This window comes from Acomys minous (assembly GCF_964271855.1).
Source record: "Acomys minous genome assembly, chromosome: 2".
NCBI classification, from domain to species: domain Eukaryota; kingdom Metazoa; phylum Chordata; class Mammalia; order Rodentia; family Muridae; genus Acomys; species Acomys minous.
In genome coordinates this window covers 115764449-115789669 of record NC_140484.1, presented here as the reverse complement: position 1 = coordinate 115789669, position 25221 = coordinate 115764449, and the positions used below count along the sequence as shown (strand labels likewise).

The 25221-nt window shown below is 43.3% G+C and overlaps 1 protein-coding gene and 1 long non-coding RNA gene across 9 annotated transcripts; one reads left to right on the top strand and one right to left on the bottom strand.

Moving 5' to 3' along the window:
• Positions 1-185: 185 nt before the first annotated feature.
• PRC1 (protein regulator of cytokinesis 1) lies at positions 186-24410 on the bottom strand. Of its 8 annotated transcripts, XM_084772421.1 has the most exons (15): positions 24253-24410; positions 17931-18063; positions 17161-17283; positions 12166-12399; positions 11791-11961; positions 10469-10615; positions 10080-10227; positions 8615-8751; positions 6506-6601; positions 5045-5191; positions 4776-4886; positions 4098-4208; positions 3125-3301; positions 2767-2808; positions 186-1113 (listed from the first exon to the last, which is right to left on the bottom strand). In XM_084772421.1, the coding sequence occupies exons 1-15, from the start codon at positions 24261-24263 to the stop codon at positions 1042-1044; spliced, it is 1860 nt and encodes a 619-aa protein (XP_084628547.1). In that variant the 5' UTR covers positions 24264-24410; the 3' UTR covers positions 186-1041. The 8 variants fall into 8 exon arrangements, with proteins under 8 accessions (XP_084628547.1, XP_084628548.1, XP_084628552.1 ...); XM_084772422.1 differs by lacking the exon at positions 2767-2808; XM_084772426.1 differs by lacking the exon at positions 2767-2808 and having other exon boundaries at positions 3202-3301.
• On the top strand, positions 5203-24211 carry LOC311592269. The gene is made up of 3 exons (XR_014777358.1): positions 5203-5386; positions 8294-8396; positions 22582-24211. It is a non-coding gene; the product is annotated as an uncharacterized lncRNA (long non-coding RNA).
• Positions 24411-25221: the final 811 nt, after the last annotated feature.

Below are 25221 nucleotides of genomic sequence, written 5' to 3'. Positions count from 1 at the left end.
ATGAAACATAAAATAATGTAGTATTTAAAATAATACAACGTATTTAAAAGGTAACTATATACATTTTATTTTAATATATTTAACATGTGAGTAACAACGTAGTATTTCAAAGGTAACTATATACATTTTATTATATTTAAAAATAATATATATGTGAATAAACAGACAGCATGCTGACACAGACCAAGTTTTAAACAATCATTTAATGTGTTGACAGATGGCACAGGCAGAGAAAGAATAAATAATAGATAGTGCTTTGGGAAGAGTAGTGATGGACTGGGTAGGTAAAAAGCCTCATTGTGGATGTGATTACAGGAATGACTTCCTTATAGATGTGCAAATTTGCTGAGTTTTTGACAGAAATGGCCCATCTCACCTAGATAGCCTCTTCATTTAGTTGTCAACTATTGGGAATAAAACACAGGTATAGTGAACACAGGGACGGGAGACTGGAGAACTGGTCAGACACATGTGTGTTTATACACACAGATCTCAAAGAGATTGCACTATATTAACAACTGTTACTGCTACTCTTTGGCAGCAGGTCAAGACATCTCAAACGCTGAAACACAAGAAATGCTCATTGGGATAGTACAGAGCCCAGGCCTCTGGATAAGATTAAAGCTGCCATAGCTACAGCATTAACTGAATGTTCCCTAACAACAACAACAACAACAAAAGATGTTCATTGCTAATTTCAAGTCTACATGCCACAATTCTTCATGTCTCTTATCCCCAAACTGGGCATAATCATTTTCTCATTTTCCAATATAGTAGCGATCATTCTTTAAGTATAATTATGGGGTAGAGAAAACAGTTTAGGTATCAGATATTAAAATTGGTACTAAAGTGTCATAAACTAGGTTTTAAGGTGTCTCCATGAACTGACTGCACTCATATCTAAGTTAGGCCCATGGAAACAGAACCTGCCTAAGGTTGTTTCAAATATATCTAAACTGATGAAAAACTTGAAAGTCACCCCTGGTATAAGTCAGTCCAGTGTAGGCACAGGAAGCCAGAGCTAGGCTAACTCAGGGGTTCTCAGGACTGGATGTTGGTTGAATTGAGGATTCGGGAAGCAGCATCAGATCTGGAAGCCTTTGAAAGTTCTCGCTGTTGAAGAATAAGCAACATCAGCGACAATACTATTGTGTGTACCCCTCTGCTTGTAAATATGGTTACTGGGTTAGCACAAAGCCCCCAGGGCAGTTTCCCTAAGAGTTCCTACCACAGTTGTGTTAGGGACAGACTGAGGAACTCTAGCACCATTCTGTTAGTCACAAGCCTAGTACATGCACGTGAGCCCTGTTCCTATCCTCAGCCAGTCCAATCTTAAAACCTCTCCAAGAGAAACGCCTTATAGTTGGCAAAGTTACTCCTGTGGCTGTTTAGCAGGAGACCAACAAGTTTTGTTTGGGGTTTTGCTTTTTCCCTCTTCCTGGTAGGGATAGGACCCCAGGGCCTGCCTTACACATGCTAAGGCTTTTTTTTGTTTTGTTTTGTTTTTTTTTGTCACCGCTTTGGTTGCTTGACCCCTTTGTAAAACAAGGGATAAACCACTTATCTACCAATCCCTGGGGCTGAGGGCTTTGTAACCTGCTGGCGATTTGATCTCATGCTGGAGTATATGGTGAAAAAGCAAAAGATCAAGCAAGAGAAGCCACTGAGGAAGACAGGTGTTAGTAGACGTCAGCTGAGGGAGTGGCTGTGGTGCTGCCCCACAGACTTTGTTAACCAAAGCTGCTGGTAATCAGAAGAAAACTTCCAGGCTTAGCCAGAGACAGATGAGTGTATAGGTACATTTAAGCCTCAAACAAAAAATGGGCTTTGGCTGAGCAAGCAAAAAAGGGAAAGCTAAATCTCTTTTTCTGCAATCAGCCAACTAGAGCTACAGACAGCCACTTCTAAGAGAAACACCACCACCAGGGTCATTGGGAAGAAAGGCTAGAACATGAAGTTTGCACATTCCTAACTGGCCGTGCTCTCATCATGTCCCAGTCTCCTTCCCTGTTACCAAGAGAGGAGGCAGTCTAAGTTTTAACAAGGGAAGGGGCAGCCTTTAGCTCTCACTGTTAAGATACTGAAGGACGAGAAAACAGATGGTTAAAGAAAAGGCACTGTAGTTAAGTGTCGGTAAATTCTGAGCAGAATAATTGAAGGTAAAGACCATTGTGAAAAGGCATTTTCAGTCTTCACACACATATTAGCAACTCACTGTGGTATAAATAAGTAGAGTTGAGGAAATAAGCACAGGCCAGCCTATGTAGACAGACAGGACAGTTCATCCCTGAAGGTTAGTAAGGTATATACTCCAGGAAATAATCAGCACACAGGCCAAGAGCCTCAGTATAAGCAGCACACAGCTGGGGTTCCCATCCCCATTTGATGGGGCCTTTATTTTTTATAGCACATTCTAGGCCTTTGGTATCACACTTGGGGATGGGATGGGGAGCAGGTATTCTTTTTTAATTTCTTTCTTTTTGTAAATAGGTAAAGAAAAAAAAACTTTGTATAATCTTAGGTGGAACTGAGAATCCAATTCAAGTCTGAACATGTTTTCTTGCTACCCAGCATGTCAGTAAGTAGACACCAAATACTCAATTTTAAAAGCCCTTAATAGGAATTCTTGCTTCCTTTGTTTTAAAAAGGTTCTATGTTGGTACAGCTAAGATTATGGGTTAGTGTAATTCTGTGCCCAGAAGGGAATGAAGCCAGCAGATGACAGGTGAGTTTGGAAAGGGGACATGCAGGGGTGGCCATACAGACCTGAAGCCCAACAGTGGAGCTGTCAGAGAGGGATGGGTCCTTCTAAGAACAAAGAATTAAGACAATTACCAAGAACTCCACCAAGAGAGCACCAGGGCAGTAATTAGCAGGTTACCTCCTGCAGCCAGGGAGTGGTTCAGCTTAAGCAGAAGGATCCAGGTCAAATGTCTAATTGCTGACATCAACTTCCTGTACACCCCCTTAAGCCACCCACACCCTACCATGATCAAGGCAGGAAAGGGATTCTCAGCCCTCAGGTCACTTCCTGACTGAATATCCTGGGTGCCCTTGGGAAGATACCCGCTCTGCCAACTGTGTGCTCCCCAGAGACTGGTAGATATGAGAAAAGGTGAATTACCGAAAACTCAGAATAGGTGCTGGCAACAGACTTAATGCTGCAGTTGTGCTGGAGGGGTGTCGAGCCAGAGTACCCACCACTCAGGATGCTGCCATTGAGCTCCATGTTCTCCTTGTTGGCCCTAAGCCGGGCAGCTCTAGGTGTTTTCTTTCCAGAACACATAGAAGTGACTGCTGACTACAGAGAAGAAAGAAACCCATGTTATCTGTCATTTAGAATGAATGTACTTACACACGAAACCCCATGCCACATTTATATTATTCATGTGTACAATCCGACACTTCTGGCTTAAATAATGTTGCAGTTAGGCATGATGGTGGACACCTTTAATCCCAACAGAAGCAGGTGATCTCTTGAGATTCTGGTCTATATAGTGAGTTCCACAATAGCCAGAGCTACAAAATGAGACTCTGTCTCAAAACAAAACAAGAAACAGGTGCAGTTTTAGCTGTGTGTGTGCCTGCCTTGCAATGCCTCTGCCTCCCAAATAGGATTATGGGTATATACCATCAAATCCAGCCTAAAATAAATTCCTTATTTGCATATCTTTTTTGTTTGTTTGCATTTGAGGCATGATCTCATGTAGCCAGGTGTGTACCTATGTTACATACATGCCCATATAACCAGGGTTATTCCTCATGTAAAAAGAGGTCATTAAGGGAAAAGATTAAAAAGCCCTGGTCTAGGCTGGGCATGGTGCACACCTTTTATCCCAGCACTTGGGAGGCAGAGGCAGGAAGATAAATGTGAGTTCGAGGCCAGCCTGATCTACAAAGCAGGTCCAGGATAGCCGAGGCTACACAGAGAAACCCTGTCTCAGAAACACAAAACAAAACAAATCGGCCCCGGTCTAATGATAATCTGGCTCTGGCCTAATTCTCAGAATCTCAATGATCCCCAAACTGTTATTTTAGAAACTAGACCGAGGAAAACAGGTAGCAAACAGGGATGTGCTTGTACAGAATATACTGACCTTGCTGCCAGAAGGAGGTAATCGAGACACAGGTGAATGGTACACTGTTCCACCAAGGACAGGCCGAATGCTGCTATTGGGTGTGGCACTGGACATGGTGGTGGTGTTCATCTAAGAGTAGATACAGTATTGATGTGAGGTTAACAACATCAGCCTTTCCAACAATCCAGCTCTACCCTGCAGATCAGTGAGCATGAAGTGTCAGGAAATGAGCTTCCACAATAAAGTTAGCTGTGCACAATACTGCACAGCTTTAAGAACTGCTTCAGCCGGGCGTGGTGGTGCACGCCTGTAATCCCCACACTCGGGAGGCAGAGGCAGGTGGAGGAGAGAAGCACATGGCAGGTGTGGAGACTTTGCCCAAATGATGATAATTAGCAAGTACATGGGATTATGGATGGGAGGTAGCTTGATAGAAATTATTAGAAGCAGATGGCATGGGATACCTGCCCCACCATGGGAAGTAGTTTAGAGGATTGATATCTGCCCTGCCCCAGGTTAACTAAGGCTATTTTAAAATATAAAAGGTGTCAGTGTCTTGATTGATTACTAGCAGGTTACAAAATACTGCTGTAATAATTATAGGCCTAATAATAAACATCATTAGGCCACACTGGTAAAATAACTGCAACAGAGGGCAATAAAAAAAAAACAGCAACAGCACGAAGATAGAGTTACCTTGCGTACTTTTCCAGGCTTGTTAGGTGTAAGTCCTGGTCTCTTGCTCGGTGTCCGGGGAGCACTGCCATATAGCATCTCTGTCTCTGTCTGTCTCTTGTTCTTTAGTTGCTGTATGAAACAATGATAGGGCCAGAAGCCCAGGTAAGAATCCCTGAACCCTGAGAGCTATTGCAGTCTACCTGTTCTTCAATCAACCCTGCCGGTTATGCAGATGCAGGACCACTCTAATTGCTATCCTCTTTTCCTAATTTGTGTGCACAACTTACCCTTTCCTGTTTGGCTCGCTCTTTCTCCAAACGATGCAATTCCCACTGTTCTGTAACATAGTCCATGAATTTCTGCCCATTCACCACAAATGCTGTTGATTGTTCTTGTTCCCACTTTTCAATTCGTGCTTTCAACTCCTCTTCCAGCTGGCCGGAAAACAAGGATAAGTTATTTACTTCAAGTCTCTGGTGCTAATCTCAAAAGAAGTAATTATCCTAAAGAAGGACTCCTCCCAGGGTGTCATCAACCTTCTGATAGCAGGACCCACACAGATACAGGATGGAGCAAATGGAAATCAGACTAGAAGACTCATTTAGATACACATTAAGGAGGAAAAGAAGGTAAAAACCCAGTCTAAAGATGGAGGTTTTGATGACGAAAGTTGGAAACAGCACTGGGAAAATCAACATTATCTAGACAGGGTGATTTATAAACAGAAGTATGGAACCACACTACTATCAGAGTTTCAATTTGGAATCAACTTTTTTTTCTTCCCTCCAAGACAAGGTTTCTCTGTGTAGCCTTGGCTGTCTTGGACTTACGTTGTAGACCAAGTTGGCTTCAAACTCACAGTGATCCGCCTGTCTCTGCCTCCCAAGTGCTGCAACTAAAGACCTGTGCCACCACACCCAGCTTGGAATCACCTCTTAACTAGCCCTAAAGGTGGGTAAGGTGAACTTCTTAATACCTCAATCCACTCATCTTTACACATGGCAATATATTAACTATGGAAATACTGGACAAGGATATGAATTAACCTAATGAATTAATGGACTAGTATCTGGCAAAAGTCAATAAAAGCTATTTAATGCTATTACAAAATAAAAGACAAGCCAGACGTGGTGGCGCATGCCTTTAATCCCAGTACTCGGGAGGCAGAGGCAGGCAGATCACTGTTATTAGTTCAAGGAGAGCCTGGTTTACAAAGGGAGTCCAGGACAGCCAAGGCTACACAGGGAAACCCTGTCTCAAAAAACCAACAAAACAAAATAGAATAATAAAGTGCATAGCACTTCTGTAAAAGTTTGCCTTATGCCAAAGGCACAATTCTATCCTATAATTCACTTTGAAGTCTTAACAGCACAGACACCTCATTGTTATTACCTAGAGACAGCTTTAAGGTGGTTAAGTGGGTTCAAATAAGGTCATTAGGGCAGGCCCTAATCTGATAGGATGTGTAGCAATTAGGATGGAGACCCAGAGAATGACCACATGAAGACAAAGGAACAGAGGGTGGCCATCTCTAAGTCAAGCACAGACTCAGAAGAGACCCAAGCCTATCAAGGACACCTTGAGCTCATTAAACAGATACATTCTGTAGTTTTAATCTCTGGAACTTAGTTGAGCAGCTCTAGCAAACTCATAGACTGTGATGAAGAATTGCTACACTAAAGGCCCAATACATACTGTCCTTCCTATGTTTAGTGGGCAAAGAATATGGTGTCTTACAACCAAGTTACCTTAGGGAGTGTTTTCTGGAGCTTTGTTCGTTCCTTTTCTTCTTTTAGAAGATTTCCCCCTCTGTTTGTAAATCGACTTGGATCTGAAGCTTTTCTCTGTGAAAAATACACTTATTAGAGTAAATCCTTGAGGGATGGGGCAATGATTCAGTAAAGTACCTGCCGTGTAAGAACTGCATTTGGCAACGCATGTCTGGCATGCCTGTGATCCCGGGCTCAGAGGTTGGGGATGTTGGGACAAGATCCTGAGGCTTGATGGCCAACCAGTCTAATTTATGAGCTCCAAGTTCAGTGAAAGATGCCAAGAAATAAGATGGAAGCCAGCCTAGTCTACACAGTGAGTCCCAGGGCAGACAGAAACCTCGTTTCAAAAGAAAGAAGGTGGAAAGGGATTGAAGATACTTGATGTTAATTTCTGGCTTGCACATGTACACATGTGCACCCACACATACGAACACACACACCCCCCACACACATAAAACATCAAAATCAGAAACCTACTATGGTCAACAATTATTTCTGCTAAGATTCCTCACCAGATAACTTTAAGGTGCTTTTACAGGTTTTGTATTACTATCTAGTCCAACATGAGAAATGTTAATTTTCCGTGCCATGGGCCATATATAAGGTCATCCACTGGGGTTCAGGAAAACTAGCATTTCCTTTCAAACAAAACTTATTAGCATATATTAATTATTATGTAATAGTTTCATATTCCTATGCACAAGTGTGATATATTTTGTTTATATTCACCCTCCTATTACTCTATTACCGCCTTCCTGCTGATTTCCTTCCGACTGCCCACTATCCCCATTCTACTTAACTGTGTTTTGGAGTGGGGTGACCCAGTGAGCTTTTAACAAGGGTTGTTTACAGGATCATGAGTGAAGGGTTTTTGTTTGTTTTTAGAGACAGGGTTTCTCTGTGTGGCTCTGGCTGTCCTGGAACTCTCTCTGTAGAGCAGGCTGGCTTTGAACTCAGAGATCTCCACTAACCTCTACATCCTGGGAGTGCTGGGATTAAAGGTATATGCCGCTACCACCCAGCCAAGTTATTTACGTAGCATGGGTAACTTTCCAGTAGCTACACTACTTAAGAAGAGTAGGTCAACTGGGCAGTGATGGCTTACAGCCTTGATCCCAGCACTCCAGAGGTAGAGACAGACAGATCTCTGAGTTCCAGGATAGCCAGTGCTCCACACACAAAAAAACCCTTTCTAGAAAACAAAGCACACAATAAAAGTAATAAGTGCTCTCTTGGAATGTGAGAGGACAAAGTTAAAAGCTAGGTATGTTGTCACAAGCCTTTTACCCCAAGTACTCAGTGGGCAGAGGCAGGCAGATCTCAGAGTTCCAGGCCATCTGGACCTAGAACGAGACCTTGTTTGAGACAAGAGTTTCTCTGTGTAGCCCTGGCACTCAGAGATCTGCCTGCCTCTGCATCCTAAGTGTTGGGATTAAAGAAAGGCCTGTACCACCACTGCTGGGGGTGAGACCTTGTTTTGTTTTGTTTTGTTTTAAAAAAAAAAGGAATAGTATCTAGAGGGGAGAGAAGGAGGCCTGCCCTCTGCACTCAGGAACTAGTATAGTGCCTTTACCTGTCCATTACCTTCTGCCCACGTACACTTAGCACATGTGAAGGCCTGGGTTAAATCCCCAGCATTGCCAGAAAATGTTGGGCTGGATGTAGCTAAACGGTAGAACATGCAAAAGACCCTGAGTTTGAGCACGCACACACAAATCTGTCATTCTTTTTAACTTTTCATTTTTGTTACTTTCTATTGTGTAGAAGCAATAGTACATAACACTAAATGTGGGTGCGTCAACCAGAGGAATCTGCTGTACATCCATCTGTTCATGACTTCTCTCTGCTTTCAGCCTGGAGCCTTGTGGTAAGCCTGTCTCTCTCACTTCAGTCTGATTTCTCTATTTGTTTCTGTTTTGTCTTGTGTTTTCCTTTCACTGTAAGCCAAGGCTAGGCTAGAACTCATAACAATCCTTCAGCTTCCCCAAGTGCTGGGATTACAGGTACCGTTCACCCACCATACCTGGCATGCTTTCATGATGTTCATGTCACTCTAGAGAAAAACAGGTAACATTAGGCTATTACCTCAAACTCTAGGAAAAGTTTCCAGCTCTCTTCCCATTTCTGGACACCTTCAAACAACTCCTTGTGAACCTCATAGTAGTTTTTTAACCGTATAACCTCAGTGTCATGAAGATGGAGCAGGTTCTCTGTGTAGTCCTCTGTAATAGACAAGTTTAGTAGTTTTTTGATTTTTTTTTTTTTTTTAAAGACAGTTTCTCTGTATAACAGTTCTGGCTGTCCTAGGACTTGCTCTGAAGACCATGGTGGGCTCAAACTCACAAAGCTCTGCCTGGGATTAAAGGCATGCACCATTACAGCCTGGCCGTTGTTTTTTTTGTTTTGTTTTGTTTGTTTGTTTGTTTGTGTTTTTTGAGACAGGGTTTCTCTGTGTAGCCTTGGCTGTCCTGGACTCACTTTGTAGACCAGGCTGGCCTCAAACTCACAGAGATCCACCTGCCTCTGCCTCCCTGAATGCTAGGATTAAATAAAGGCATATACCACTGTGCCTAGCTAGTTTAGTAGTTAGAAACTTTTTTCCTCTATTGCAACAATTCTCAGTCATCGACTCTTTGGGGGTCAAACAACCCTTTTCACCAGGAGGGGTCACATACCAGACATCCTGCATATCAGATATTTACATTACGATTCAAAACAGTAGCAAAATTATAGTTATGAAGTAGCAAAAAAATAATTTAATGTTTGGGGTCACCGTAACATGAGGAAATGTATTAAAGGATCACAGTGTTAGAAAGTAAGACCTGGGCTGGGGAGAAGGCTCGGAGGTTAAGAGCACTGTCTGCTCTTCCAGAGGTCCTGAGTTCAATTCCCCGCAACCACATGGTGGCTCACAACCATCTATAATGTGATCTGGTGCCCTCTTCTGGCCTGCAGGTGTACATGCAGGCAGAGCACTGTGTACATAATAAATCTTAAAAAAAGAAAGTAAGAAACATTGCTCTAGTGTTTGGTATTCCGAGCACCTTACAGTATGGAAAGTTTTCTCCTTTATAATAAATAAAGTAAAAATAAATCTTAAAGGAAAAAAAGAGGAATACAAGCCAGGCTTGTCACAGTAGCTGGGATAGACTCAAACGTAGTCTAAAACAATGAACATTCTCAGAATGTGGTCTCTTCTTTCTGTTTTTCATACTCTTCCTTTATGCCTTGCATAGCCAGTAGAAGACTGGGCTACATAAAATATCTAAACAGTGTTGGATGTTAGGATACTTTCACCTCTCAGATCCATCAGTTTAAGACACTTTGGAACTCCCATTTCTTGAGTCCCTGAGCTCAGACAAAGACTTAAGCATTTAGCTGTTATACCTCAGCGGCTCAAAATTTGTGCTTTAGTGTCCTTTTCTTGGGACATGAAAACTAAGTCAGGGCTGTATCTGCTCAAAAGGGGAAATACAGAACCTCCTGGTGAGAGTCTGAGCTTGTGAAGACTCTAGGGTGGCCACATGAAGAGCATCACCTCTGTACTAACCAGAGTAGTAGGGGGCAAAAGCCTGCCTCTGCTCCTGGCTATAAAAGCACTGATCCCAGAACTGAGCCAGCTCTACTCGAATTGTCTCAATCACTTGCTTTATGTTTTGCATTTTCAGTCCTTCTAGCCGATCCACTTCTAACAGCAGCTGAAAGAAAAAGACAAGGTTTAAGTAAAAATATAATACAAAGCTATACATAAACATATAAACAAAGAAAAAGGTATAAAGGTATATCAACATGCTTTATAACAGCATTTTAAGAGCCAGAAATCCAAAAATGTGCACAAAACTGACCATGTTTTTGCTGATCCAAGTAAGGACAGTCACTAGACTCGACCCCGAAATGCTCAGAGAGCACTATTTACCCAGCGTCCTTGGCTTTTCTTACCGCATTCCTGATTTTGGCTTTTGACCCAGTCATGGCTGCCACAGGTTCTCTCTCTTCCTCAGGTACCTGTAGCCTATCCCAGAGCTCTCGGATTTGAGCCCGGAGTGCCTCACACTCTGCTTCGTTTTGTGATTTTCTCGTTTCCAGCTGTAAGAAGGAAAGGCAGTGGCTCCACCAGAACAGCAAAGGCTGTCTTCCTAGTCTCTCAGAGGAAGCTATCTGGACCCATGAGGAGAAAGCCCTTTTTGAGATTCGTATATATTCATGTTCATGTCTTCTCTATGCAGCAAAGCTTCCTGAAGGCTGGATCATAGCTTAGGTGTGTGCTATCGTACTTTTACATGAAGTGAGAAGAGACATGTTTTCATGCCATCTAAACATGCTGTAAGACTGTCATTGCCGTGTTGTTGTTTTAAGACAGGGTTTCATTATGTAGCCCTGGCTGGCTTGGAATTTGGAGATTTTATTTGCCACTGCCTCCTGAGTGCTAGGTTTAGAGGCATGTGCCACCATGCCCAACTTAGAATTGAAATTTGGAATCTTTTTATATTATTATTAAACATTAGGCTAATTAAAATAGCTAATACCATTTCAATTTAATATTCTAAGAATATTTATTACATTCTTATTCACATAAAAGGTAGCTTGGCGCCGGGCGTGGTGGCGCACGCCTTTAATCCCAGCACTCAGGAGGCAGAGGAAGGCGGATCGCTGTGAGTTCGAGCCCAGCCTGGACTACAAAGCGAGTCTAGGACAGCCAAGGCTACACAGAGAGACCCTGTCTCAAAAAAAAAAAAAAGGTAGCTTGGGTTCTTTTTCTAAATTAAAAAAAAAAGATCAGGGCTGTGGATAGGGCTCAGTGATACAACATTTGTCTAGGATGTATGAGACTTGAAGGTTTGAATTCAATCTCTACCACTAAAATAGTTCTGTCAGTAAGGGGCTTGCCATTCAAGCAGAAGGACTTGATTGTAGGTTCAATCCTCAGAATCTACATAAAAAGCTGAGCCTCATAGGGCACGCTTGTACGGCTCACTGGCTGGCAGGCCTAGAGGGTGAGAGAGCACTAGTCCCATTGAAAACTTCCCAACAAAGTGTACAGTTCCTAGTAATGACACATCCGTCCTGCCTGCCTCTCTCCCATTCGCCCGCACACACCAAACAAGCAGACAGACACATGGCATATTGTTCTTTGCCTTCAGTTATCTCTTCACTCACACTGGCCCCTCATTTAGGGCTAAAGAAAAAGCTGTCAGTTTTTTGTTTTTTCCTAATTGATGAGTGTTACTGAGATGTTACACCATAATTTGAGCAGATATTACCTGTTGTAGCAACTTCTGTAGCGTTGTAATATTCTCCAATGATAAACAAAAGGCACTTTCATCTTCACACACTACATCTTTTTCAAAGCTTGTATCTGGAGTGTGTTCTAATTCTTCCATACACAATATGATTTTTCTCTTAAGGTTGACAAATTGTTCGTGCCTAGATTCCTAAAAATAAAAAGACAAAACAGAAACAAAATTAGATATCTAGAGGCCAGGCCGGGCATAGTGCCACATGCCTTTAATCCCAGCACTCGGGAGGCAGAGGCAGGCAGAGCGTAGGACAGCCAAGGACACAGAGAAACCCTGTTTCGAGGAGAAAAAAAAAAAGAAAGATAGAGGCCAAATAAAGAATGAATGCAGGCAGCATACCTTTGTTTCCCTCAACGTGGCCACACGCTGTCGGAGCAGATTCAGCTCCTCTACGGTCGGGAGAGAGGTGCTGTCCACATCAGAGGGAGGCATACAGAGAATTTCACAAAGTTCTTGATCTTGTTCTTGAAGTAGCTGAAGTTCCTGCTTTCTCTCCTTTTTTTGTTTTCTCATCAATTCTACTTGAGTGCGCAAATCTTTTTCTAGTTGCAAGATAGTTGTTTCTTTTTCCTCCTGTATAAAATAACATGTGACTATTTAAGGTCCACGGATGGGAAAGAAGGACAGTGGGAGAAAACACGAACGATGAATGTTTAAGTTTACAAACAAGGGGGCTGGAGAGATGGTTCAGTGGCTAAGAGCACTGGCTGCTCTTCCAGAGGTCCTGAGTTCAATTCCCGGCAACCACACTGTGGCTCACAACCATCTGTAAGGAGATCTGGTGCCCTCTTATGGCAGGCAGGCACACACGAAAGCAGGATGTTGTATACATAATAATAAATAAATAAATCTTAAAAAAAAAAGTTTACAAACAAAGCAATTCAGGCCAGGCATCTATGCACACCTTAATTCTATTTTTATTTTTATTTTTTAATTTTTGGTTTTTCGAGACAGGGTTTCTCTGTGTAGCCTTGGTGTGGGATAGATTAAGCTTTGTCGCAGGTGGAAGCAGTCTTGGCGGGCTTTACCCTTGGGGCACACCATGAATACCTTGTGAGAGACTGTTTGGAGCCTTCCTGGGCTTGAAATTCAGGAAGCCTACCTAGGAACCCCACCGTGGCTATTGTTTTCCTAATTGACCCTCGAAGGGAGAAGGGACCGCCCTTTGCATATGACTGGGAAGGTGGGGGAGAGAAAAACAAGAGGTAGAAGGGGAGAAGGAGAAGGCACGGAGAGAGAGGAAAGGACCGGACCAGCTCGTGGGACTGAGACACCTAAGGACCCGTCCTGCCGAACGGATTCCAGGAGGTTTTAATCTTCTGTCCCTTTAACCTTTTTTTCCTTCTTGTATATGCTAGTTGGGTTGTATAATAAAGTTTAATTGTTAATAAACTGAGCCAACACCTTGGCTGACCTAGACTCGCTTTTGTAGTCTAGGCTGGCCTCGAACTCACAGCGAACTCACAGCCTCTGCTTCCCGAGTGCTGGGATTAAAGGCGTGCACCACCACGCCCAGCTGCACACCTTTAATTCTAGCACTTAGAAAGCAGACGAGTTCAAGGCCAGTCTGGTCTTGAACTTAAAGATCACCTAAGAGTTCCAGCAGGGAAAGACAATCAGACCATTTCTCTTGACTGTACAATGAGGCCAAGGAAGACCTTAGTCCTGATGTTCCTGCCTTTGTGTCTCAGGTACTGAGATTACAGACATGGGTCACCAAGTCCAATTTCCTTTTCCATTTTCGATTTTGTTTTTTTTACTAGTTTAAAGATACCCCTAAATTATCACCCTATATACCACCTTTGCCATTCTTTAAGTGTGTAGTGTAGTGTCTCCAACTTAGCAATAGATTTATTTCATGATTTTCCATCTTTAGAATGAGACAAAAGCAATATGCACTAGGCAGAATCTAATTCAAGAACACAACCAATTTTTTACTTTTAGCACAGTACTAAAAAGTTATACAAACTACATCTTTTTTGTTTTGGTTTGTTTTTTCGAGACAGGGTCACTCTGTGTAGCCTTGGCTGTCCTGGACTCACTTTGTAGACCAGGCTGGCCTCGAACTCACAGTGATCCACCTGCCTCTGCCTCCCAAGTGCTGGGACTAAAGGCATGCGCCACCACGCCAGGCCCTTTTTTTTTTTTTTTTAATATGGTCTCACTGGCCTTGAACTTGTCTTCCTGCCTTCCACATGCTGAGATGGCGGGCCTATACTATCACACCAAACAATTATGTGTGTACAACCTTCTATATTGTTTTGTTTTTTCAAGATAAGGTGTTCTCTTGTAGTCCTAGCTGTCCTGGACTCGCTTTGTAGGCCAGGCTGGCCTCAAACACGGAGATCTGCCTGCCTCTGCCTCCCAAGTGCTGGGATTGAAGGTGTGCACCACCACGCCCAGCAATGTGTTCAACCTTTTAACAGTGTCAGACAACCCTGACATCTACATAGTTCATAGCTGAGGACAAGGCTGTCAAGACAGCTTGGAGGGAAAGGCTTGCCCTCCACCCTGACAATCTGAGTTTGATCCCAAGAGCCCACAAAAGGTAAAAAGAACAACCAATTCCTGCAAGGTGTCCTCTGACCTCTACATACCAATGGCATTTGTATACCCACACATCCACAATAAACTCAAAAATCACCCTGGGGCGATGGTGCACACCTTTAATCCCAGCAGAAGCAGGTGGCTCTCTGAGTTCCAGGCCAGCCTGGTCTACAGAGTGAGTTCCAGGACAGGCAGGGATACAGAGAAACCCTATCTCAAAAAAAAAAAACAAACAAACAACAACAACAACAAAAAACCAAAAACAACAACAAAAAAACCAAGCCAGTACAGTGATTTGAGAGGCAGAAGCAGGCAGATCTTTAGTTTAAGGCCAGCTTAGTCTAAAAAGCAAGTCCAGGACAACAAACAAACAAAACCCACCACTAACAACAAAGCTTTCCTTTTAAGAACTTTACAGTTTCTTTAAACCTAAATAGGTTTTTTTGTTGTTTGGTTGGTTTTTTTCTTTTCTTTTTTTGGTTTTCGGTTTTCTGAGACATGGTTTCTCTGTGTAGCCTTGACTGTCCTGGATTCACTTTGTAGACCAGGCTGGCCTTGAACTCACAAGTGATCTGCCTGCCTCTGCCTTACAATTTTGTTTTAATTCATAGGTTGAACATCTGTGTATGAAAGTGCCAAACTCTAGGCTAATGTGTTTTGTGTATGTGTATAATAACCAAGTGTAAGCTACAATTTTCAGTAACTTAACAAATTTAAAATTAGCTTTGTTAGGATATACATCTAAGTTACAAAACAACTGCAAATGCTGCTGTGTAATCATCACGATCACCGACCTCCAGAACTCATTTTATCTCGCAAAACGGAAACTATTCATTTGGCAAAGGTCCTCATTTCATGCTCCCACTCACTCCAGTCTATTCTATTTCCTGGCTCCATGAATCTGACTCTCTTAACTACCGGGGCACGTTTGTAACAGGTGTACAAGGACCAGAAAGCTTATTTTGGTTAGCTAGATGATGGTATTATCTAATTCTTATTAACTGAAATACACTAATAATCCTATGAACATCACTTTACCAGTTCAGTAGATCCTGCTCTATAGCTAGTGGATAAACAAGGGACTAGAGTGAATAGTAATTATATGTTCTAAATATATAGTTTCATTTAGCATTGTTAAAAACTGCCATATTTCCAAGGAAGATAGATAGATATGCCAGTGTATACCCAACTTCTCATGGTCCTAACTTCACTTTGAACATTTAAAAACAAAAACAAAAGAAGACTGAAGCGAAACTTTGTATAGCAAATCAATGTCATTTACGTTAATCTCAAGAAACTGCTCTAGTGTCATGGTCTGCTTGAATGCCCTGGACTGCCCAGAATGAACTGTCCTTACCCTTTGAAGGCAGTCTGGCGGCTAGATTTACTCCATCTATAGACCAGGGGGCTAGCTGTGCTGTAACAGTAAAGGGCCAGGAGAACCAGTCATCATCACCTTTTAAAGATCCCTCCGTGTCCCAACTTTTTGGAGGTAACTATTCTGGCTGGTTCATGGTTTGCAGCTTTTGAGTAAGAAAAGAACAACAAAGTTTGAATTCTATTTGGTACCCTGTCTTTGTATTACTAGGTATCCGTGCCTCCCATGTACCCCACTTTATTCTGTGGGGGTGGATGGGAGCATGTACATACATGAACAAGTGGATGGAAGACAGAGATCAACTTTGGGTATCATCCTTCATCCACTTTGTGTTTTGTTCTAAAGCATGTTTGTAAGGGTATGAGCTTTTCTCTTGCATGCCTTTAAATGAACTACATGTGAGCCTGAGGCCCACTGAGGCCAGAGGAGAGTGCTGGGTCCCCTGGAACCGGAGGAGTTCAGGACAGTTCTAAAATATCACATGTGCTGGGACCTGAACCCACCCCCTATGCAAGAGCAGCAAGTGCTCTTAACTGCTGAACCATTTCTCCAGCCTCTACCTTGTTTCTTGGGGTTTTGCTTTGTTTTGTTTTTGGAGGAAAGGTCTCTTATTGGTTTGAAGCTTTCAGATTTGACTAGGCTGGCTAGCCAGTAAGCCTCAGAGGGCCACCTGTCTCTGACTCCCCAGTCCTGAGGTTACAAGCATATGCCACCATACCTGGCTCACCCCACCCCAGGGATATGAGAATTGAATTCAGGTTCTCACGCCTGTGAGCAAAGGCCTTAACCAATTAACTCATTTCTTCAACGGTCTCCCATTCTCCTCTTTCTAAAGATTTACTTATTATTATGTATACAGTGCCCTGCCTGCACATACACCTGCCAGAAGAGGGCATCAGATGACATTATAGGTGGTTGTGAGCCACCATGTGGTTGCTGGGAATTGGACTCAAGACCTTTGGAAAAGCAGATGGTGCTCTAAACCTCTGAACCATCTCTCCCAGCCTCTCTCCTCTTTCTAATAAAGACTGTCTATGGTCTACCTTTTCCTCAATGTTAACCTAAAAACATTGTTATGCTCTATAAAACAGAAATACAGCAAGAAGTTGTTGATAGCCTATTAGCTGTGTCACTTCAATAGGGTAACTCCACCTTTCACATTTCTCACGTCTAGCCCTTCTCCTATAAGAAAGCTTTCCGCCGGGCGTGGTGGCACACACCTTTAATCCCAGCACTCAGGAGACTGAGGCAGGTGGATCGCTGTGATTTGGAGGCTAGCCTGGTCTACAAAGCGAGTCTAGGATAGCTAAGGCTACACAGAGAGACCCTGTCTCAAAAAACAAACAAAATAAAATATTTCTGAATCTTAGACTTAAACAGTCTCCCAAGCGCTCTGTACCACTACATACGTGATATGGCTTCACTTGTAACTCACTGCACAGGGCGCTCAGCTCTTTCTGACAGACGGATATGCTTTTGAGAAGCCTTTCCCTCAGGCTCTCCTCTTCAGCAATCATCCTATCCAGAAGATCCTACAAGAGAGAAAACAGTTGGTAAAGGTTTGGAGCCATTAGGAATAAGACAAAACAAAAAAACCCACAAAATAAAACCAACTAGCATTAATATCAAAACCCTCATAATTTCAAATTTTGCAGAAAGGCCTTTAAATATATAAATCAAACCAGGAAGAGCCTATGATATCTTAGTATAAATGAATAGGTATTATTTCTTCTTAAAATTTATTTTTATGTGTGTTCAAGATGTGGGGTTAAGGAATGTAAAGGCCATGGAAAGAGTGTAGGGGAGAGAAAACAACTTTTTTTTCCCCCTCAAAACAGGGTCTCTCTGTGTTAGCCTTGGCTATCCTGGACTCACTTTGTAGACCAGGCTGGCCTCGAACTCACAGTGATCTACCTGCCTCTGCCTCCCAAGTGCTGGGATTAAAGGCGTGCGCCACCACGCCCAGTGAGAGAAGACAACTTTATACAGTCATTTCCCCCATTACCTTATACAGGTTCTGGTGACTGAGCTCAGGTCTCAGGCTTGCATCATGGAGCTGCAGGTGCCTTTTCTGACTAAGCCACTCCCTCCAAGACCCCAAATAGCCATCTGTCTGCTATCTCAAGTAAGGTAGCAACATCCCTATGTTCACTACAGAGACCAGTACCAATCAACTCACCTTGATATGCTTCTTCACAACCTCGGTTCTTTGTAATCGCTGTTCCTCTGGAATCCCAATTAATTCCCATATTTCCCGAAGGTGAGTCAGTGCTTTCTGGAGGCATACAATGGACTCCTCTGCTAGCACCTCACTGAAAATCAATATGAAGCCATTTTGCTTGTAAGATGCAACATTACTGCCTCAAGACTAAAAGCACTATTTTCAGGAATTAAATCGAATAGTTTCCCAGAGGCCTTGAGAGTAAATTAAACTCAGAGTAAGCACACAAGTTTAATAAATGCTTAGCCATTCTCTGTGTCTCCTAAATGCTACACTAGCAAAATTACATTCATCTGAATAAGACCCAATGACTTTGATCAATGATTTTATGTATGACAGTACAATGCTCAATTACAAATGCTTTTATAAAAGAAAAACCAGACAAAATACCTAACATAAGAGCTTGCTGGTAAGAAGCCCCTAAAAACAGCTGGCAAAAAGCTAAGCATGGTAGCTTATGCCTGTAAAGCCTGCCCTTGAGAGGATGGAACCTTTTTTAAGTATAATTAAATGTATTTACTACTTGTACAGTATTCTGGCTGCAGCCAGAAGAGGGCACCAGATCTCATTATAGATGGTTGTGAGTCACCATATGGTTGCTGGGAATTGAACTCAGGACCTTTATAAGAATAGCCAGTGTGGACTGGAGAGACGGCTCAGAGTTAAGAGCACGCTCTACTCTTCCAGAAGTCCTGAGTTCAATTCCCAGCAACCACATGGTGGCTCGCAACCACTTAAAATGAGATCTGGTGCCGTCTTCTGGCCTGCAGGTATACATGCAGGCAGAACACTGTATACATAATAAATAAGTAAATAAACAAGTCTTAAAAAAAAAAAAGAATAGCCAGTGCTTTTAACCTCTGAGCCTTATATCCAGCCCAATAGGCTGAACCTTAAATCTAAGATTCTTGTGCCTTGGCCTTCAAAGTGCTAGGATTACCAATGTGTACCACAAGCCAGGCCATGGTGGTACACACCTTTAATCTCAGCACTTAGAAGATATCTGTGAGTTCTAGGCCACCCAAACAAATGTGTGACCACAACACCGAGCTTGATTCTTAAATTACAGCCACTAACTCAAAGGCTAAACTTAAAAGACATCATTACGGGCTAGAGATGGCTCAGCAGTTAAGAGCACTGGCTGCCAGGTTCAATTCCCAGCACCCACATGGCAGCTCACAATTCCTCCTGTTCCAGGGGAGCTGGCACCCTCACACAGACATACATGCAGGCAAAATACCAATGCACATTAAAAAAAAAAAAAAAGAAATCATCACAAAATTTCACATTCCTGATATGCTTGCTGTATAAATTGGTACATTCATTTTTAAATGTTGGGTTGGACATGATGGTACATGTCTGCAACCCTAACACTTAGGAAGCTGATTCAGGATAGTGAGCTCAAGGCCAGCCTGGTCTACAAATTGAGTTCCAGGATAGCATACACAAAGACCCTATTTTGGTTTTGGTTTTTTGTAAGAGCTTGGAGGGGCTGCAGAGATGGCTCAATAGTTAATGAACACTGCTCTTCTTCCGGAGGACCCAAGTTCTGGTCCCACATCCACATGGTGTTCACCAACCATCTGTAACTCCAATGCCAGGGTATCTAATGCCCTACTTTCACCTATGAGGGTCCTGGGCACACAAGTGGTAAAGTCATATACCCATACAGTTTGAAATAAATAAACATTTAAAAAGTGGTTAGGAGATCTAGGAATCATGGCAAGAGCTACTTTGTCTAAAAAGAAAAAAAGGGGAGGGGGGGAGAGCATGGTGGCATACGCCTGCCTTTGATCCCAGCTTTCAGGAGCAGAGGCAGGAGGATTGCTATGAGTTCTACAAAGCTAGTCCAGGATAGCCAAGACTACATAGAGAAACTCTGTCTTGAAAAAAAATCAAAACCAAAAAACGAAAACAAACAAACAAAAAACAAAAAGAAAGAAGAAAACAAAGGAAGAAGGAAGGAAGAGCGAGCGAGCGAGCTGGGCATTGATGGCATTAAACCCAGCACTTGGGAGGCAGAAGCAGGCAGATCTCTGTGAGGTAGGCCAGCCTGGTCTACAAAAGGAGTCCAGAACAGCAAGGGTTCTGTTACACAGAGAAACCCTGTCTTGAAAAAAACAAAAAATGACATAGAAAGATTTAGTCATAGCATGGGAAGTGGAGACAGCTTGTGTATCTAAAAACTGGATCAGTACATTCCTACAAGATAGTACAACAATGAAAAGGAACAAGTTACACACAGCATTGCTAAAGCTCAAAACATGCTGGGCTGGCAGAGTGGCTCAACACGCGAAGACTAACAGCCTGAGTTGCATCCTTGCAACCCACAGGATAGGGAAAAAAGACTCCTGTATGTAGGCCTCTGACCTTCACGCATGCACTGTAGCGTGGGCATGCCACCTTTACAAAATAACTGATAACACTGTGAGTTCGAGGCCAGCCTGGTCTACAAAGCGAGTCCAGGACAGCCAGGGATACACAGAGAAACCCTGTCTCAAAAAACAAAACCAACAACAACAACAACAAAACCAAAATAGCTGATAAATGTAAAAAACAAAACAAAACAAAACAAAACAAAAAACCATAATATGTTGAACTATGGCTAGGTAAAAGGATTCAAACACAGTGATCCCTTTCCATAAGATTTCCCCTGAGGCAGGGTTTTCCTGTAGCCAAGTATAACCTTGAATCTGGACTCTCTGACCTCTGCTTCCAGCTTCTGTGCCACCAACCTCAGCAGTATCTTTGAAAATCTTTTACTTTAGGATTAATCTCCTTAGCCAGTCAGTCCTATACACCTTTAGTCCTAGTATTTGGGAGGTCTGTAGAGCCAGCTCCAGCACAGGCAGGGCTGCCAGGGCTCCGTGTGTGCACATGCACATAAACCCTGTCTAGAAAAACCAAAACAAAACGTACATACTCCTTGTGCATCCCAGAGGACTGGAGTTCAGTTCCCAGCACCTATATCAAGTAGGTCACAATCTCCACTTCCAGAAAACCTGGCACATCTGGACCCTGTTAGTGACTGAACCACACATAAACATACATGTAATTAAAAGTGAAATCCTTAGGCTGGGCGTGATGGTGCATGTCTTTAATCCCAGCATTTGGAAGGCAGAGGCAGGAGGACCTCTGTGAGTTCAAGGCCACCCTGGTCTACAAAAAGCCAGGACTACAAAAGAAACCCTGTCTCAGACAAACCAAAACTAAAACAACAAAAAAAGTAAAGTCCTTTACTATTCAGTGAATTGGAGGCCAGCTTAGGCTACATGGAACCCTTACATTTCTCTCTCTCTCTTTTTTTTTTTTTTTTTTTTTTTTTTTTTTGGTTTTTTGAGACAGGGTGAATTTCTCTATCTGGCCTTGGCTGTCCTAGACTCACTTTGTAGACTAGGCTGGCCTTAAACTCACAGAGATCCACCTGCCTCAGCCTCCCAAGTGCTGGGATTAAAGGTGTACACCATCACGCCCGGCTCTCTTTTCTTTAATAATTTGCTTAATTTTATTTCATGTGGATTGGTGTGAGGGTGTCAGATCCCCTGGAACTGGAGTTACAGTTGTGAGCTGCTGTGTGAGTGCTGGGGATTGAACCCTGTTCCTGGACCTCAGGAAGAGTACCCAGTGCTCTTAACTGCTGAGCCATCTCTCCAGCCCAAGAACCCTTCCTTAATAAAACCTAAAATTCTTTGTTGTTTTGTTTTTCTTGAGACAGGATTTCTCTGTGTAGCCCTGGCTGTCCTCTGCCCTGGACTTGCTTGTAGACCAGGCTAGTCTCACCCTCAGAGATATGCCTGCCTCTGCCTCCCTGAGTGCTAGGGTCACAGGCATATGCCACCACGCCCAGCTTAACACAAAATTCTTGTATGAATTTGTGAACATCTTTTCACTTCTCTTGGATAAAGCCTAGTAGTGGAATTGTTGGGTTGTATGGGAACTGATGAGATTACACACCAATATGGTTTCACTTCACAAGCAGTATAGAAGGGTCTAGTTTCTTACCAATTTCTGTTCTCCTTCCTCCCCTCCAGTCAGGGTTTTTGTGTAGCCCTGGCTGCCCTGGAATTTGCTCTGTAGATCAGGTGGTCTTGAACTCAGACATCTGCCTGCCTGCCAGGTGATGGGATTAAAGGTGAATACCACAGAAACTTGGTTGTTACCATTATTTGACTGTAGCCATCTTGGTGGCTATGAAGTGGTATCTCAACAAGACTTATCTCAAACACAAGGAAAAAGCAAAAGGTGCTTTAACAACCCATACTTGGCTGAGTGTGGTGGCCCACGCCTTTAATCCCAGCACTCAGGAGGCAGAAGCAGGCGGATCGCTTTGAGTTCAAGACCAGCCTGGTCTACAAAGCAAGTTCAGAACAGCCAAGACTACACAGAGAAACCCTGTCTTGAAAAACAAACAAACAAACAAACAAAAACAAAACAAGACAAAACAAAACAAAAACCCATACTGGAAGACTTTATGTAGGCTTAATTTTCTTAACAATTATATTTTATTATGAACTTACTAACCAAGAGTACCTCAATTATAACCTGACTAACCTAAACAAAAGGAAAAGAAGATTAAAGAACCTGTCTCAACCAGAACCTGGAACCTCAGCCGGAACCGGGAGCCCTGGAACCCAGGAGCCCTGAAGCCTTCCTTCCAGGGGTTCTCTCTAGGAGCGTCTCGAAGTGGAGCAATGAACAGCCAGCTAAAACTATCACCAGTCTCCAGAACAACCGCTCCCTCTCCTCTCTTGGGCGCCTATATTCCCCCCCCAACCCCAGCCTGGTCACAGGATTTCTTCAGCTGGCAACAACCAAGCTCCTGCACAAAGTGGTTCATCTTCTAGATTAACATCACCTGTTCTCTCACAAGTCCGCTCCCCATCCCACTCTTGGGATCATATCAAAAAACATGTTAATCTCGCCTTCAACTTTATATTGCTTTTCCTTTTGTTTTTGTTGTTGTTGTTTGTTTGTTTGTTTGTTTTTTTAAAGAGAAACAGGGTATCTTAAGAGATAGTCTGGCCTAACACTCAGAACCTCCTGCCTCTATCTCTCAAGAAAGTAGTGAAGTATAGGTGTGTGCCACCACAGCCAGCTGTTTGGGTTTCCATCTCTTTATGTAGTGACGGATGCCTGGAACTCTCCTGTCCTGGGGCTTCTGAATTTCTAGACTACAGGTGAGAGTCACCACATTCAAATACACTTTGAATACAAATTTCCTTTCAATGTCAGTTAGGATTTTACTAGTCTTCATAATGCACCATTAATCCCAGAAGAGTTTAAGTATAATGGCACTCAGGTGAGATTATCTGGATCCTTAGCCCTGTACTCCACTTGTTTTCACAATACTATTTATTAATCATTCCATTCTATTCCCAATCTCTTGAGGACAAGTATCTGGAGGCAAAAAATATTATCAAAAGATTCTTAATCTCAAAGACTTGGGAGGTAGTCAGTTTGACCAGTCCTCGGTGCTTCAGCCACTGTGTCCAGAAGGCATTTATACAGTCCGAACACAGGGGCCCTATGCACTGATACTATTTTAGAGGTGCGAAAACTGGCATTCAGCCTGTTGCCCAAAAAAGTAAGTTCTGGTCGGATTTCAAACTAGACACTCCCAAGCTACGCCTGGGAATCTTAAAACGACCGGAAAAGAATTGTTTGTTAACTTGCAAGGAAATCAAGGTATCTTCCTATCTTTCCAATTCAAGTAACACATTAACACAGAAGAGCAGCCACGAATAAAAACAATACATTTACAACTTCATGGCTTTCTGAAACACTCTCAATACGAAGCCGAGGCCAGTCTTAAACTTGTTTCGTAGTGTAAGCTCGAGTCAATATATATATATATATATTTTTTTTTTTCCTCGAGTCAATCTTGTTCCAGCCTCCGGAACAACAGGATTACGGACTTGACTTAGAGAAATGAGAAGTCAACCCTATTACAGGCTCAGCATTTATTCGGAGCGTCTGGTGCCAGAAGGTGCACCTGCGAAGCGGCGGGGGAGCGGGGATCTGAGGCTGCTGCGGCCGCGGGTCTCACTGGGGCTCGGCCGCCAGCTGCGCCTGGACCTGAGACGAACCCACCCGGGCCTCGAGGAAGCCTGGCAACCCCGCGCTGTCCCGGCCGCTGCTCGCCCCGCCAGTCGCCTCGGGCCCAGCTGCCCTCCTGAGGAGCCCCGCTTACTGTGCCCCCAGCCGGGGCGTACCCAAGGCTCTCGAACCCTGCACCAGGTTCGCACCTCAAGAGTGGCTCCCTCCCCTAAGAGACTCGCACCTTCTCCTCATGGCGGACGTTTCAAGCTGTCAAGAATCGAGACTCTCCCCCTCCACCTCACGCGGGACGGAGGACGGTAAGCAGCCACGGCAGCCTTCACTCTCAAACACCGCTCTGCAGCCGTTGGACCCCGCGGAATTCAAACCTAGCAGGAGGCGGAGCCGCCCGACAATTGGTTCCTGTTCCCGTCCGTCATGGAGTCCCGCCCTCGCCCCGCCCTTTTTGCAAAGAGACTACAGTCCAAGGCTTAGGGTACAGATTACGCCCTGGGCGTGGGAAGCGCTTGCACATATACGCATGCGCACACAGAGCCCTGGCTTCAACAATTCCTCTATAGCCTCAAGTGGAAGAGTTCGATGATGTCACCCGATCCCCACCCGGTCGGCGCCGTTGGATTTCAAAATTTTCGGCTTCCTCAGAGGTAACTGGGGAGACTGCCAGAACAGCTCAACTGCTCGCTATGTCCCAAGAGGAGCAGGGCTTAGCAAGAAAGTTTAGAAGGCAAAGAACAAACCAGGTTCTTGGGCCTGGTACCTTTGTAGACAAGTTTATCACATTTAATCATTAGGGCACACCTGTTGATAATGAAGAAAAACTCGAAAAGATTTGAATTGTTTTTCTACAACTTAAGAGGTTGATGCAGGATGGTGAGCCAGTCTCGGCTACATGAAACAAACAAACAAAAACTGAATAATTTACTTGCCCAATTAAGCTGTGACCAAATAGGGGTAACCTAGGCTTTTTCTTACAAATTATAGGAATTTAGGTAAAATAGGGAAACCTTACAATTCGAACATGACATCTAAGAGCTTGTGTCCTTCCCACTGAGCATTAGCTGCTCCCTGCGGCACCTGTATCACATTTCTCAATGATTTACTGTTATCTAATAGCCCAGCGTGGCAGCATCTCTGAAACATTTTGCTACTTAGACTAAAATTTGTAAGTAAAGCTGAGATTTTATTTTATTTT

Coding starts and splice junctions, on each gene's coding strand:
- PRC1 (XM_084772420.1), bottom strand. Junction 10,228..10,468: donor AAGCCAAAATCAGGAATGCG/GTAAGAAAAGCC, acceptor TTTTTCTTTCAG/CTGCTGTTAGAAGTGGATCG. Junction 2,809..3,124: donor GCACCTATTCTGAGTTTTCG/GTAATTCACCTT, acceptor CTTTGTTCTTAG/AAGGACCCATCCCTCTCTGA.